The sequence below is a fragment of the Schistocerca americana genome, chromosome 4 (assembly GCF_021461395.2).
Source record: "Schistocerca americana isolate TAMUIC-IGC-003095 chromosome 4, iqSchAmer2.1, whole genome shotgun sequence".
Lineage (NCBI taxonomy): Eukaryota > Metazoa > Arthropoda > Insecta > Orthoptera > Acrididae > Schistocerca > Schistocerca americana.
In genome coordinates this window covers 707,274,251-707,290,101 of record NC_060122.1, presented here as the reverse complement: position 1 = coordinate 707,290,101, position 15,851 = coordinate 707,274,251, and the positions used below count along the sequence as shown (strand labels likewise).

Here is a 15,851-nt window from a genome sequence, read left to right as displayed (position 1 = left end):
GGTAACAGGAAGAGAGAATATATTGAAGGGCAAGTTCCCATCTCTGGAGTTGCGTCATCTGTCCAATGGCCAGCTTCACACATCCGTCCACATCAAACCCAGCAACAAGCAACAGTACCTCCATTTTGACAGCTGCCACCTGTTCCATATCAAACTGTCACTTCCTACAGCTTAGGTCTTCATGGCTAACGAATCTGCTCCAGTCCTGAATCCCTGAACCATTACGCCAATAACGTGAAAACAGCTTTCACATCCGCAACTACCCTCCCGACCTGGTACAGAAGCAAATAGCTAGAGCCACTTCCTCATCCCCTCAAACCCAGAACCTCCCACAGAAGAACCCCAAAAGTGCCCCCCTTGTGATAGGGTACTTTCCAGGACTGGATCAGACTCTGAATGTGGCTCTCCAGCAGGAATACGACTTCCTCAAATCCTGCCCTGAAATGAGATCCATCCTTCATGAAATCCTCCCCACTCCACCAAGAGTGTCTTTCCGCCGTCCACCTAACCTTTGTACCTCTTGGTTCATCCCTATGAAATCCCCAAACCACCTTCCCTACCCTCTGGCTCCTACCCTTGTAACTGCCCACGGTGTAAGACCTGTCCCATGCACCCTCCCATCACCACCTACTTCAATCCGGTAACCCGGAAGGTATACACGATCAAAGGCAGAGCCACGTGTGAAAGCACCCACGTGATTTACCGACTGACATGCCTACACTGTGAAGCGTTCTATGTGGGAATGATCAGCAACAAACTGTCCATTCGCATGAACGGATACAGGCAGACAATGTTTGTTGGTAATGAGGATCACCCTGTGGCTAAACATGCCTTGGTGCACAGCCAGCACATCTTGGCACAGTGTTACACCGTCCGGGTTATCTGGATACTTCCCACTGACACCAACCTATCAGAACTCTGGAGATGGGAACTTGCCCTTCGATATATTCTCTCTTCCCGTTACCCACCAGGCCCAACCTCCGCCAATTTCAAGTTGCCACCACTCGTACCTCACCTGTCATTCAACATCATCTTTGCCTCTGTACTTCCGCCTCGACTGACATATCTGCCCAGCCTCTTTGCATTTACGTATGTATGCCTGTGTGTGTATATGTGCCGATGTGTGTGTGTGTGTGTGTGTGTGTGTGTGTGTGTGTGTGCTAGTGTATACCTGTCCTTTTCTCCCCCTAAGGTAAGTCTTTCTGCTCCCGGGATTGGAATGACTCCTTACCCTCTCCCTTAAAACCCACATCCTTTCGTCTTTCCCTCTCCTTCCCCCTTTCCTGATGAAGCAACCTTGGGTTGCGAAAGATTGAAAATTGTGTGTGTGTTTGTGTGTTTTTTATTGTTTATTTTGTCTCTATCAACATACCAACGCTTTTGTTTGGTAAGTTACAGCTTCTTTGTTTACGGTGAGTAACAACTATCCTTTTCATAATATGGTGAGCAGCAACTGTCCTTTTCATAAACCTTGAAAAAACTACCCTTGAACAATTAAGAATGTATTTTCTTTACTGACTGTTGTGGCTTTTTCAATATTGATGAGTTATTTAACTGATGTTTCTCTTCCAGATTTTCATTTGAAAAATGGCTATTCAAGAACTTCCTAAGAATGTACAATCATTAATACGTTCGAGTATTTCGGTTCCAAGTGTATCACAAGCTGTGATTGAATTGGTGAGTCCTAAGAATTATTTTATAATACAAAAAACTAATTCTTGGTGCAGTATCGTGTAATTTATGGTCTAGTGATGGGTTAAAAGTGGCATTCACCTCCCAACCCCAGTAATCTGACTGGTTTGATGTAGCTGCCACTATTTACTCTCCTCCACCAATCTCTTCTTCTGAGAGTAGCACCTACTTCCAGTACCTACAATTATTTGTTGTATGTATTCTAATGCCTGTGTTTCCATAAAAGTTTTATTGTCTCCATTTTCCTGTTGTACCACAGAAACCATTCCTTTATATCTTAATACTGTGCAATAATTGTATCCCTTCTTCTAGTTAATATTTTACATATAGTACTCCTCTCACTGATTCTTTGGAATACTTCATCATTTCTTATCTTATCAGACCACTAAACTTTTAACTCTCTTCTGTAATAGTATATCTCAAACATTTTGGCGCTGAAGACCTTGCTGTCGTGCGCCCAAACACCCCTCTACTACTACTACTACTACTACTACTACTACTCAAACGTTTTGATTCTCTTCTCTCAGTTTTCCCACAGTCCATGATACACTCCATACAATGCTGTGCTCCAGATGAACATTCTCAGAAATTTATTTTTCGAGTTTAAACCTATGTTCGATAGTAGTAGACTTCTTTTGGTGAGGAATGTTCTCTTTATGTGTGCTATTCTGCTTCTTATAGCCTCCTTGCTTTGTCTGTCAAGCACTATTTTGCTTCCTGTGCAGCAGAATTCCTTCACTTCATTTATTACATGTCCATTAGTATGATGGTGATTTGAATGTTCATCCCATTTCTCTTACCCTGTAATACTTTAATCTTACCTTTGGTTTACTCACAATCCATGTTCTGTACTCTGTAGACAGTTCACCCCATTCAGCAGTTCTTCTAATTCTTCATCACTTTCAGAGAGCTGTCATCAGCAACTTTTAATCCCATATCCCATTTTTGAACTTTCTGTTTCCTTTATTGATTCTTTGATGTAATGGTTGAACAGTAAAGGACAAATGCTGCATTTATGCTTTACAGTTAGTTTCATGTTCCATGGATTATTTTGCACGATAAATCATGGTATGAATTATTTTACATTCACAATGCAAATTGAAATGTAAATATGGCTGCATGCTGAAAGTTTATCAGTTGTTTTTAAAGAAAAGAAGAAGAACAGATGTGAGTTAGTAATTCCCACCCACCATCTTTTACACATTACAGTAATAGAAAGTCTTCTACAGAAATGAAGGAGTTGTCAAGGAGAAACATTTTCAGTTTGTTTTCATATTGTACTATGCTGTCTGTTAGACATTTTATATCCTTGGGTAAGTGTTGAAAAATTGTAGTTACAGCCTTTTTAGAGCTAAAAAAATTATAATGTGCAGTAATGAATGTAATTTTTCCTTCTGGTAGTGTAATTAGGTACATTATTTTTCCTTTCAAACAGCAGTAGTTTATTTACAACAAACTTCCTGAGGTAATAAATGTACTGTGAAGCAGTAGTCAGAATGCACAACCCCTTAAACAGATGTCTACTATATGACTGCGGGTGAGCACCATGTATTATTCTTACATCATGTTTTTAGGTATAATGAAAACTTTCCTTCTTAAAGATGAGTTAACCCAGAACATTATTCCATATGACATAACTACTGAATGAAAATATGCAAAATATGTTAACTTACTGATTTGTCGTCCCCCCCCCCCCCTCCCCAAAAAGTGATTCTAAGTGCACATGTGGCTGAACTAATTTGTTTTAGGAGGTCCAAAAAGTTTTTTTTTTCCAGTTTAAATTATCATCAATAAGCACACATAAAATTTTTGATGTTTCTACCCTGTTTATTATATTCTCACCATGTGTTACATCTATCGTTGATGTAGTACTCCTAGATATGCACAGCTGAATATGTTGCGTCTTTTTTAAATTTGAGAGTGAGACCATTAACAGAAAAGCAGCCAATGATACTTTTAAGAACTTTGTTTATCTTTTCTTCTGTTTCTGTGTACATTCTTGGATTGAATACAATACCAGTGTCATCTGCAAAAAGAACTAATCCTGCTTGTTACATTCTAGATGGAAGATCACTTACATATATGAGGGACAATAGTGGGTCTAAGGTTGAGCCTAGGGGAATACCACATGTGATTTCTCCCCAGTCAGAATAACGTCCCCAAACTATATTGATTGAATTACAGCTTTTTGCATTCTGCATTCTTTTTGTTAGACAGGGCGGTATGCATTGGTTGGCTGTACTATCACCCCATAAAACTTCACTTTTTGTAGGAGAAAACTGCATACAGTCAACTGCCTTAAATAGGTTGCAGGAAATATCAACCGGCACTAATTTATAATTTAATGCTTGTAAAATTTGGTGAGTGAACATGTAAATGGCATTCTCAGTAGAACAACTCTTCTGAAATCCAAACTGTGATTTGCTGCTGACATTATCATTGCTCAAGTGAGATACTAATCCAGAATACATCATATTCTAAAAAAATTTGGAAAATGATATCGGCAGTGAAAGAGATCAATAGTTGTTGACGTATCTCCTATCACCTTTTTTAAATAGGTTTCTGACAATGGCATATTCCAGTCTCTCTGGAAAAATGCATTCAGTTAATGATGCATTACATATTTCTGATGAGATTGGGCTTATTGTATGGGAACACATCTTTAGTATGTAATGAAATGAAACACCTACAGCCATCCTTTTGATGTTATTTATTATATGGCTACCAGTTTCAGTGATTCAGCACACTATCTTCAGGCCTTAATTGACACTGAGGGGGTTAAATCCAATCATATACACGATTCCATCAGTGGCCAACATCTATGAACTGGTTTTCACAGACTATAACAATGATGTTGTGTCTCATACCACCGGCTACCAACTGTAGGTGATCCGTTTTATTACACAAGTGAACGGCCGAAGTCCTCAAACCTTCAGTCAGAAGGATGCAGATACAAAAAATGGTTCAAATGGCTCTGAGCACTATGGGACTTAACATCTATGGTCATCAGTCCCCTAGAACTTAGAACTACTTAAACCTAACTAACCTAAAGGACAGCACACAACACCCAGTCATCACGAGGCAGAGAAAATCTCTGACCGCGCAGGGAATCGAACCCGGGCGCGGGAAGCAAGAACGCTACCGCACGACCACGAGCTGCAGACAGCTAATTCGTATACACATATATTTACAGACTTCTGGTTAGAGACAATCATTAGATTCACTCCTGGTATACAATACTTTTTTAAAAAAATAACTTATTAAATAATGTAATGCCACACTGTTCACTCATATCTCCCTATCAGTCACTGCACACACTGTACACACATTGTTTCATAGCACTTCATTCACTACACACACACACACACACACACACACACACACACTGGTGATCTGTGGGCCATTTTTTGTACTGCAACTTCCCATTTGCTATCCTGAAAAACTGAGTCAACATCCCTCCACAATGAGTGAGATGTTGAGCTCAGAAAGAGAAAGAGGTGTTAGTATTGTGCTATGCATAGCTTGGGCGTAAGTATTTCTAGAAAGGAAAAAAGAAGGACAAAAACATAAAGTGAAGGTGTTATGTGGAATGTTGGATATTTTATAATCATTATTATTATTAGTTATTTGTATACCTTTTTTTTTTTTTTATCAAACCCCTACTCTGTTTTAGCTAAGTAATCCTTCAATGTATAAAATATATTGAATAACAGGTACTCTTTAGCTGCCTTTTTAAATAAGTGTATTTTTGCGATTTCTTTAATCTCTTTTGGCAATTTATTGTACAGTTTTATTTCTTGGTAGAAAATGCTGTTTTGAGTTTTATGTTTATTTTTTCTTGGTAAATATAAGTTTAGTCTGTCTCTTGTTGCATGGTCATGGACACAGCTGTTTGTGCAGTAATTACCAATGTTATTTTTGATGTGTACAACTGACTGGTAAAAGTATTCACATGGAGCAGTTAAAATCCCCAATGTTTTGAACAGATCTTTACAATGAGCTCGACTAGTATGTTTGGTTATTATTCTTATGGCTCTTTTCTAGAGTTTGAAAATTGTGTTCATATTTTGTGCATTTGTTCACAAAAAAAGAATGCCATAGCCAAGAATTGAGTGTACACATGAATAATATGTAACTAAAAGACACTGCATGTTACACACTGATGATAGGATTCTAAGGGCATAACATGCTGATGACATTCTGTGTGCAAGTACCTTTGTGTATTCACACCACTTCAACGGAGAATCAATATTCATTCCTAGAAATTTTGCATTTGTTACACAGTCCATAGTGGTGCCATCTACATTTAATTTAACATTGTCATTTTTCCTCTTCAAACTGAAATTCATGGCATTAGTTTTCTTTATGTTCAGTGTCACTTTATTGCTTATTGACCAATCATAAACTTCCTTGAGAGTTTCATTTGCTTTCTCGGCAAGGAGTTCTCTTGTTTTCTCGGTGACTGTAATATTGCAGTCATCAGCGAAGAGAATTTTTTCACCTTGAGTAACACTACTGGGAAAGTTGTTGATGTATATCAGGAACAGTATTGGTTCTAATATGTTACCTTGTGGAACACCTGTGTTAATGTAATTTGGTTCTGATAAGTGTTTTACTAAATGTTTAGATCTAATTGAAGTATGTGTTATCTCTACTCTTAGTACCCTATCTGTTAAGTATGATCGAAACCAGTCATTAGCTACCCCTCTGATTCCTAATGCTTCTAATTTATTTTATAGAATCTTGTGGTCGACTGTATCAAATGCCTTAGAAAGATCCAAAAATATGCCTGTGACACTCATCTTTATTGAAAGCATCAAGTGCAACTTTTGTGACTTCTACTATGGCTGACTCCGTATTTTTGCCACTTCGGAAACCAAACTGTGATTTGCTTAAAAGATTGTATTTATTCAGGTACTTCATTAATCTGTCTTTCATAATTGCTTCCATTATTTTTGAGAACGGTGACAGCAGGGAAATGGGCTGGTAATTTTCTATGTCTTCTGCATTACCTTTCTTAAACAAAGGTACAACTCTTGCCTGTTTTAACTTCTATCAAAATGTCCCTGATGTGAAGGATTCATTTATTATATTTGTTAAGGGGCCTTGTATAATCGCTATGCGTCGTTTTAGTACACACATTGGTACTTCATTTAAGCCTACTGACTTTTTATTTTTTAGTTTTTCAACAGTTTTATTGACTTCAGTCTCTGTGGTTGGAAGTAACATCATTGTATTTAGTGCAACGTTATTTGCAGGGGTTATATTTTTTGGGGGGCGTTTTTGCTGTAACTTCTCTGCAATACTTGAAAAATGCTCGTTTACATAGTTTGCTAAGTGTTGTGGATCATTTATTACCTTATTCTTCTCCCTTATCAGTATGCTATTCTGTGTTTGTTTGCCTCCCCCCGTTTCCTTTTTTATAATATCCCAGAATGCTTTGCTTTTATTCTTTGCATTATATATTATTTTGTCATTAAATGACTTTTTTGCAGCAGTCAGCACCTTCCTATAGATCTTTTTGTATCTATGATAGAAATTTAAGAATTCTGGATCATTGCGAATCTTTTTCATGGAACTGAAGTGTTTAAATGTTTGGAAGGACTTCTTAATAGGTGCTGTTATCCACCTGTTTTTGTGAGATGTTGATACAGACATGCATGCTTTTGGAAATGCCTGTTCAAAGTTCAATTTAAACAATGTGGAGAATTTAGAGAATTTCATATTCGTATTGGTTTCCTTATACACTTCATCCCAGCTTTGTTTTTCTAGTTATTTTGAAAAATCTTTTATTTGTTTTCTGGTTGTTGTCATTTGTAGGCTTGTAGTTTAGGGAATGATTCAATGCCTGATTTTACTGTTGTTATTTGACAGAGATGGTCTGATAGTCCGAGATCTTTTACAGCTACATCACATTTTTCCCTGTCCATATTTGTGGCTACATGGTCAATTACTGATGAAGTTGTTGTAGTAACCCTTGTTGCACTATTGACTGATAGGGGCAAGCCAAAACTTTGCACGCAGCACGAGGCGCCGCGCAGGATCGCGCTAAGTTTTAACTAAGCGCGATCCGCTGGAAAGGGTCCCTTCCGGTCTGCCATTGCGCTACTGAGCGGGCTTACTTCCGCTGCCACGCCCTGATAAGCTTATCTCCATGACGTCAGGGGCCGCCTTATCTCGCTCATGAGGCAACAGCATGCTCATTTGACTCGAGGCAGCTGCACACAGCACACAAGTAGTTCTTGTTGACCAACATCGTTAGGTGTCATAACAAAACTGCTCACAGTCTTGTACACAGGCATTCAGGCCCTACGAGAATATCTTCTCCTCCTGTACGGCATGGCTGTGTGCTGTGTGTGGCTGCCTCGAGTCGAATGAGCATGCTGTTGCCTCACGAGCGAGATAAGGCGGCCCCTGATGTCATAGAGATAAGCTTATCAGGGCGTGGCAGCGGAAGTAAGTCCGCTCAGTAGCGCAATGGCGGACCGGAAGGGACCCTTTCCAGCGGATCGCGCTTAGTTAAAACTTAGCGCGATCCTGCGCGGCACCTCGTGCTGCGGCTAAGTCCCATTCAAGGTCAACCGCCAAGATGGCAGCGCACACAGCCATACGCACAGCCATGGCTGTGAGCCATGCGCATGGCTGTGTTGGCAGCACTGCTACAGCTTACTCAAGGCGGGTGACCTTGAACCGGACTTAGCCGCAGCACGAGGCGCCGCACAGGATCGCGCTAAGTTTTAACTTAGCGCGATCCGCTGGAAAGGGTCCCTTCCGGTCTGCCATTGCGCTACTGAGTGGGCTTACTTCCGCTGCCACGCCCTGATAAGCTTATCAGTGCGACGTAGCGCGCAGCTCTTATCAGTACTTGCAGGCAGCTACGGCCTGTGTACGCTTTAGCTAGGGCTTCTCTATTACGAGGCAACAGCATGCTCATTCGACTCGAGGCAACTGCATGTTAGACACAGCCGTTCTACTTTGCTTATTATTGTAGAACTACACATTGATTTTGTGAAAAGCCGAGAAGCGATTCTTCTTGATGTTTTAGGTCCCTGGGGCACTCTAGGATGCTCTCTGGGGCACCCTGTGTTGCTCTCTGGCTAACTCTGGGATTCTCTGTATTATATTTATTTATTCTTTTTGTTTATTATTCTACGACTACACATTGATCTTGTCAAAAGCCGAGAAGCGATTCTTCTTGGCAGCACTGCTACAGCTTACTTAAGGCGGGTGACCTTGAACCGGACTTAGCCGCAGCACGAGGCGCCGCGCAGGATCACGCTAAGTTTTAACTTAGCGCGATCTGCTGGAAAGGGTCCCTTCTGGTCCGCCATTGCGCTACTGAATGGGCTTACTTCCGCTGCCACGCCCTGATAAGATGGCGGGGCACACAGCCATGCGCTAATACCCACCCACCTCTCCGGTAGTCGTAACTCCTGCACCCTTCAGTGCATATGTTTAGTGTTTTATTTAAAAAAAAAAAAAAATTCACGGGATAGATAAGGATGGTTCGTTTATTAGGCATGATAGTATACAGTTATATCTCCTTGTACAACAATATATTTAGTCAATACACCTTCAGTCTTGCACCAAATATTCACTCTCTCATTAGCATTAATCCTCCTCCTGTTCCTGGTGTACAATGAAAATGGCTTGTCTATAGTCACAACACAGGTACCATAATTCCTGTCTGCTACAACTCCAATAGCAAACGTTCTAAACGCAATAATGTCTCTGTCATAGTAACACTCTACGCCAGCAAGAGGTTTCTCATCGCCTCTTACTATAGCCAAGGTCATCCATGAATTACCAGTCACAACCTCATTTGTAGTGTCGCCTTATAGGCGGGTGACCTTCAACGGGACTTAGCCGCTGCATGAGGCGCCGCGCAGGATCGCGCTTAAGTTTTAACTAAGTGCGATCCGCTGGAAAGGGTCCCTTCCGGTCCGCCATTGCGCTGTAGCGCGGGCTTACTTCCTGCCGCGCCCAGTCTTATCAGTAGTCGCATCCGCTAAGTAGTGACGTAGCGCACAGCTCTTATCAGTACTTGCAGTCGGCTGAGGCATTTAACAGCTCGTAATGCTGTTGCTTTTATGTTACGAAGCAACTGCATATTTATTCTACTCGAGGCAACTGCATGTTACACACAGCCATGCATCTTTGTTTCTGAACATGCAGAACTAGATTTCTTATATTATTTATATTGTTGATACTACACATTGATCTTGCTAAAAGCCTAGAAGCGATTCTTCTTGGTGTTGTAGCTCTCTGGGATGCTCACTGGGTTACTCTGGGATGCTCTCTATTTCATTTATTCGATTATTCACTTATTTGATTTATTTATGTATTACGCTAATCATCTTTATCTATCTCGTGAGATTTTTTTTTAAAAAAAGCTTATTTCTTATCAGTTCTAAAACTCTCATTTGATTTATGTGATACACACACAAAATGATTAATTTCTTGGTGATATCGAGCCCTGTTAATTCAATAGCTGATATTTCAAAGTGTTTGTCTTCACTTACTGTACTGAGGTCATGTCTTGATTTGAACTGTGTTCCTTTTCTGATATAAATGCATGATCCTCCACCCCTTGAAGTAGTTCTGCAGTAAGAGTTGGCCTTTTCATACAATGATAATACTACATGTGGGATTTCTGTGTCTCTACACCAGTACCCAGTAATACAAACTATTGTGCATTTCAAAGATTGGAGCTCAATTTCTAATAGTTGTATTTTATTTTTTATTAATTGCATGTTTTGATGGAGGATTGTTAAGTCTGTGAAATGACTCATGTTACTCTTTCCAGTGGTTTGTTTTTCTGTGTGACATCTGGTGTATGTGATATTTGAGGTGTTGAAATCTGTCTTGTGAGTGATTGTTCCAGTATTTTTTAAAGTGCTGGAGATACTCTTTAGGCAGGGGAACCTGTTGTCTGGATTTATCCTTAAAAAGACCTACTTTTCCTACCTAAGACAAAAGGCATTTCACCATGTGTGGCCCGAGATCCACCCCCTATACTGCTATTTTTCTCTTGAAATGTTTGTCCCTATATTTTCTACTATATTTAAGAAATGATTATTAAATATAGTTGCGACATCAGTCCTCAGTTATAGCCCTTTCATTCAGTTCAATAGTGATGTTATTGTATTCTGTGGCTGTTGCCCTGATCTTGTTTCACTACATTCCACACAGCCTTAAGTCTGTTGTTGGAATTACTGATTTTTGACATTATGTGCATGTTCCATGATTTTTTAATAACCTTTCTTAGTAATTTTGAGTAGTTTCTGTAGTATGAAATTACTGCAGGACCTCTACTTGTTCTTGTCAACAGATAAAGTTCCCTTTTCTTGTCACAAGATACTTTAATCCTTCTAGTGATACACATGGTTTTTTACATGGCTGTTTAATGTTCTTTCTGGTTAGCTTATGCAGAAAGCTATTTTCAAATAATGATACGATTTTATCATGGAAAAGATTAAATTTTATGTTAGCACTCTGATTCATTATAAATTTCATCCCAGGTTATCCCTTGTAAACTATTCTTAAAAACATTTGTCCTGGAGGCATTAATTATTCTTATTTTCACTAAAGAGTATGCATACTCTAAAGCATTATGTTATTTAACCTAATTAACAATGCATCATGATCAGAGCATTTGTTAGTCGGTAAACAGTTATTTTCTTTCTTTGAGCTTCTCCTGCTGTCTTCATCTGCGCGTGTTGCAAAGATAATTACAGAGATCAAGTTGTAGGCTACAAATAAGGTTTCCCTATCATTTTTCGTATCAGAATCATTTATGAAATCTAAAATGAAGTCACCACAGGTTATTAACAACTTGCTGCTGTCTGACACATAGTGTAACAAGGAATCCAAATTACTCATAAACAGTTCAAAATTTCTCAGTGGTGATCTATATACAGTTACACTTAAAAGTGAATTATTTTTCAGTATTAGTTCAGAAACACACACTTCTTCGTGCTGACCACTACAAAATCTATGAGTCTCATTGTTTTTGAATGTGTGTTTTGTTTTAATCTATATAACAACTCCTCCTTTTCCTGTATTAATTCTGTGCGAGTAGGCTGCTAGAATGTAATCTTTTATATGTAACTTGTCTAATCCTGTGGTTATGTGGTGCTCAGATAGACACAGATGTCTACCTTTTCAGAGCTCTCTAAATTTTCCAAATTGTTAGGAAGTTTTTGTACCTTATTACTCAGCCCTCTAATATTTTGGTGAAATAAGCTAACCTTTCTTTTCTGTTCCTTCTGAAGTCTTTTTTTAGGCTCATGTGTTATTTTTACTTCTTTCAAAACAGGGTGTGTGAATCCTGATTCTAACCTAAGAAAGGTACCTCTCTGACACCAGTAACCACAGGGATCACATTTTGTGTGATGGTGGTGGCCCCTGTATATTATGTGTAAGAAGCTCAGCTAACATATTTTTCCCTCTCCTATTCAGCTGTAGGCCATGTCTAGAATATCCCCATCTTCAAATTGTAGCAACAGGCACTGCACTCATCACTCATATGAGATTTAATTTCAGTCAACAACAGTCTGCTCAAGTGTTCACACCACACAGCAGTGTTACCCAGGGCTGGCCATGGTGCTGAACATATGATAAATTCATTTCATTTTAATCTGAACACTTCCCTCTTGCTCTTCCATTCTTATTTATCTTTAGTACCATATGTGCAACCACAACGGAGGGGTATCTGTTGAAAGGCCAGACAAATGTGTGGTTCCTGAAGAGGGGTAGCAGCCTTTTCAGTAGTTGCAGGGGCAACAGTCTGGATGATTGACTGATCTGGCCCTGTAACACTAACCAAAACGGCCTTGCTGTTGTGGTACTGCGAACGGCTGAAAGCAAGGGAAAGCTACAGCCATAATTTTTCCCAAGGGCATACAGCTTTACTGTATGATTAAATCATGATGGCGTCCCCTTGGGTAAAATATTCCGGAAGTAAAATAGTCCCCCATTTGGATACCCGAGCGGGGACTACTCAGGAGGATGTTGTTATCAGGAGAAAAAAAACTGGCGTTCTACGGATTGGAACATGTAGTGTTAGATCCCTTAATCGGGCAGGTAGGTTAGAAAATTTAAAAAGGGAAATGTATAGGTTAAAGTTAGATATAGTGGGAATTAGTGAAGTTCGGTGGCAGGAGGAACATGACTTTTGGTCAGGTGAATACAGGGTTATAAATACAAAATCAAATAGGGGTAATGCAGGAGTAGGTTTAATAAAGAATAAAAAAAATAGGAGTTCAGGTAAGCTACTACAAAAAGCATAGTGAACACATTATTGTGGCCAAGATAGACACGAAGCCCACACCTACTACAGTAGTACAAGTTTATATGCCAACTAGCTCTGCAGATGATGAAGAAATAGATGAAATGTATGACGAGATAAAAGAAATTATTCAGGTAGTGAAGGGAGACTAAAATTTAATAGTCATAGGTGACTGAAATTCGACAGTAGGAAAAGGAAGAGAAGGAAATGTAGAAGGTGAATATGGATTGGGGCTAAGAAATGAAAGAGGAAGCCGCCTGGTAGAATTTTGCACAGAGCATAATTTAATCATAGCTAACACTTGGTTCAAGAATCATGAAAGAAGGCTGTATACATGGAAGAACCCTGGAGATGCTAGAAGGTTTCAGATAGATTATATAATGGTAAGACAGAGATTTAGGAACCAGGTTTTAAATTGTAAGACATTTCCAGGGGCAGATGTGGACTCTGACCACAATCTATTGGTTATGGACCATAGATTAAATCTGAAGAAACTGCAAAAAGGTGGGAATTTAAGGAGATGGGACCTGGATAAACTGAAAGAACCAGAGGGTGTACAGAGTTTCAGGGAGAGCATAAGGGAACAATTGACAGGAATGGGGGAAAGAAATACAGTAGAAGAAGAATGGGTAGCTGTGAGAGATGAAGTAGTGAAGGCAGCAGAGGACCTAGTAGGTAAAAAGACAAGGGCTAGTAGAAATCCTTGGGTAACAGAAGAGATACTGAATTTAATTGATGAAAGGAGAAAATACAAAAATGCACTAAGTGAAGTAGGCAAAAAGGAATACAAACGTCTCAAAAATGAGATCGACAAATAGTGCAAAATCGCTAAGCAGGGATGGCTGGAGGACAAATGTAAGGATGTAGAGTCTTATCTCAGGAGGGGTAAGATAGATACTGCCTACAGGAAAATTAAAGAGACCTTTGGAGAAAAGAGAAGCACTTGCATGAATATCAAGAGCTCAGATGGAAATCCAGTTCTAAGCAAAGAAGGGAAAGCAGAAAGGTGGAAGGAGTATATAGAGGGTCTATACGGGGGCGATGTTCTTGAGGACAATATTATGGAAATGGAAGAGGATGTAGATGAAGATGAAATTGGCGATATGATACTGTGTGAAGAGTTTGACAGAGCACTGAAAGACCTAAGTTGAAACAAGGCCCCGGGAGTAGACAACATTCCATTAGAACTACTGACAGCCTTGGGAGAGCCAGTCCTGACAAAACTCTACCATCTGGTGAGCAAGATGTATGAGACAGGCGAAATTCCCTCAGACTTCAGGAAGAATATAATAATTCCAATTCCAAAGAAAGCAGGCGTTGACAGATGTGAAAATTACCGACCTATCAGTTTAATAAGTCACGGCTGCAAAATACTAACGCGAATTGTTTACAGACAAACAGAAAAACTGGTAGAAGCCGACCTCGGGGAACATCAGTTTGGATTCTGTAGAAATGTTGGAACACGCGAGGCAATACTGACCCTACAACTTATCTTAGAAGAAAGATTAAGGAAAGGCAAACCTATGTTTCTAGCATTTGTAGACTTAGAGAAAGCTTTTGACAATGTTGATTGGAATACTCTCTTTCAAATTCTGAAGGTGGCAGGGGTAAAATACCAGGAGTGAAAGGCTATTTACAATTTGTGCAGAAAGCAGATGGCAGTTATAAGAGTCAAGGGACATGAAAGGGAAGCAGTGGTTGGGAAGGGAGTGAGACAGGGTCGTAGCCTCTGCCCGATGCTATTCAATCTGTATATTCAGCAAGCAGTAAAGGAAACAAAAGAAAAGTTTGGAGTAGGTATTATAATCCATGGAGAAGAAATAAAAACTTTGAGGTTTGCCGATGACATTGTAATTCTGTCAGAGACAGCAATGGACATGGAAGAGCAGTTGAACGGAATGGACAGTGTCTTGAGAGGAGGGTATAAGATGAACATCAACAAAAGCAAAACGAGGATAATGGAATGTAGTCGAATTAAATCGGGTGACATTGAGGGAATTAGATTAGGAAATGAGACACTTAAAGTAGTAAAGGAGTTTTGCTATTTGGGGAGCAAAATAACTGATGATGGTCGAAGTAGAGAAGATATAAAATGTAGACTGGCAATGTCAAGGAAAGTGTTTCTGAAGAAGAGAAATTTGTTAACATCGGGTATAGATTTAAGTGTCAGAAGTTGCTTCTGAAAGTATTTGTATGAAGTGTGGCCCTGTATGGAAGTGAAACATGGACAATAAATAGTTCAGACAAGAAGAGAATAGAAGCTTTCGAAATGTGGTGCTACAGAAGAATGCTGAAGGCTAGATGGTTATATCACATAACTAATGAGGAGGTATTGAATAGAATTGGGGAGAAGAGGAGTTTGTGGCACAACTTGACTAGAAGAAGGGATCGGTTGGTAGGACATGTTCTGAGGCATCAAGGGATCACCAGTTTAGTACTGGAGGGCAGTATGGAGGGTAAAAATTGTAGAGGGAGACCAAGAGATGAATACACTAAGCAGATTCAGAAGGATGTAGGCTGCAGTAGGTACTGGGAGATGTAGAAGCTTGCACAGGATAGAGTAACATGGAGAGCTGCATCAAACCAGTCTCAGGACTGAAGACCACAACAGCAACAACAACAGGTTCTTGTTCATAATTCATATTACCCATCTTTCCTTATAGTGTATAATGATTTTCATGTGGATTTCAGACATCATGCCCCTATATATCTTGTTGAAAGATTTTTTTCTAGGTTAACAAATTCTAAGAAAGTCTGTTGATTTTTGCCAAGTCTTGCTTCCATTGTTAATACTAATGTCAGTCCTAAAGCCAAAGTGATTGTCATGTAACATATCCTCAGTTTTCTTTGCTACTCTTTTATATGTTAT

At 39.5% G+C, this 15,851-nt stretch overlaps 1 protein-coding gene across 3 annotated transcripts in view; it reads left to right on the top strand.

Moving 5' to 3' along the window:
- Window positions 1-1,573: 1,573 nt before the first annotated feature.
- Window positions 1,574-15,851, top strand: part of LOC124613934 (DNA mismatch repair protein Mlh3-like) — a 155,071-nt gene continuing 140,793 nt past the window's right edge. For all 3 annotated transcript variants that reach the window (XR_006979659.1, XM_047142687.1, XM_047142686.1), the window contains exon 1: window positions 1,574-1,677. Coding sequence is in view for 1 of the 3 variants with exons in the window: in XM_047142686.1 (XP_046998642.1) it covers window positions 1,588-1,677 (90 nt within the window). In the remaining 2 variants the exon portion in view is untranslated. The remainder of the gene's footprint in view (window positions 1,678-15,851) is intronic.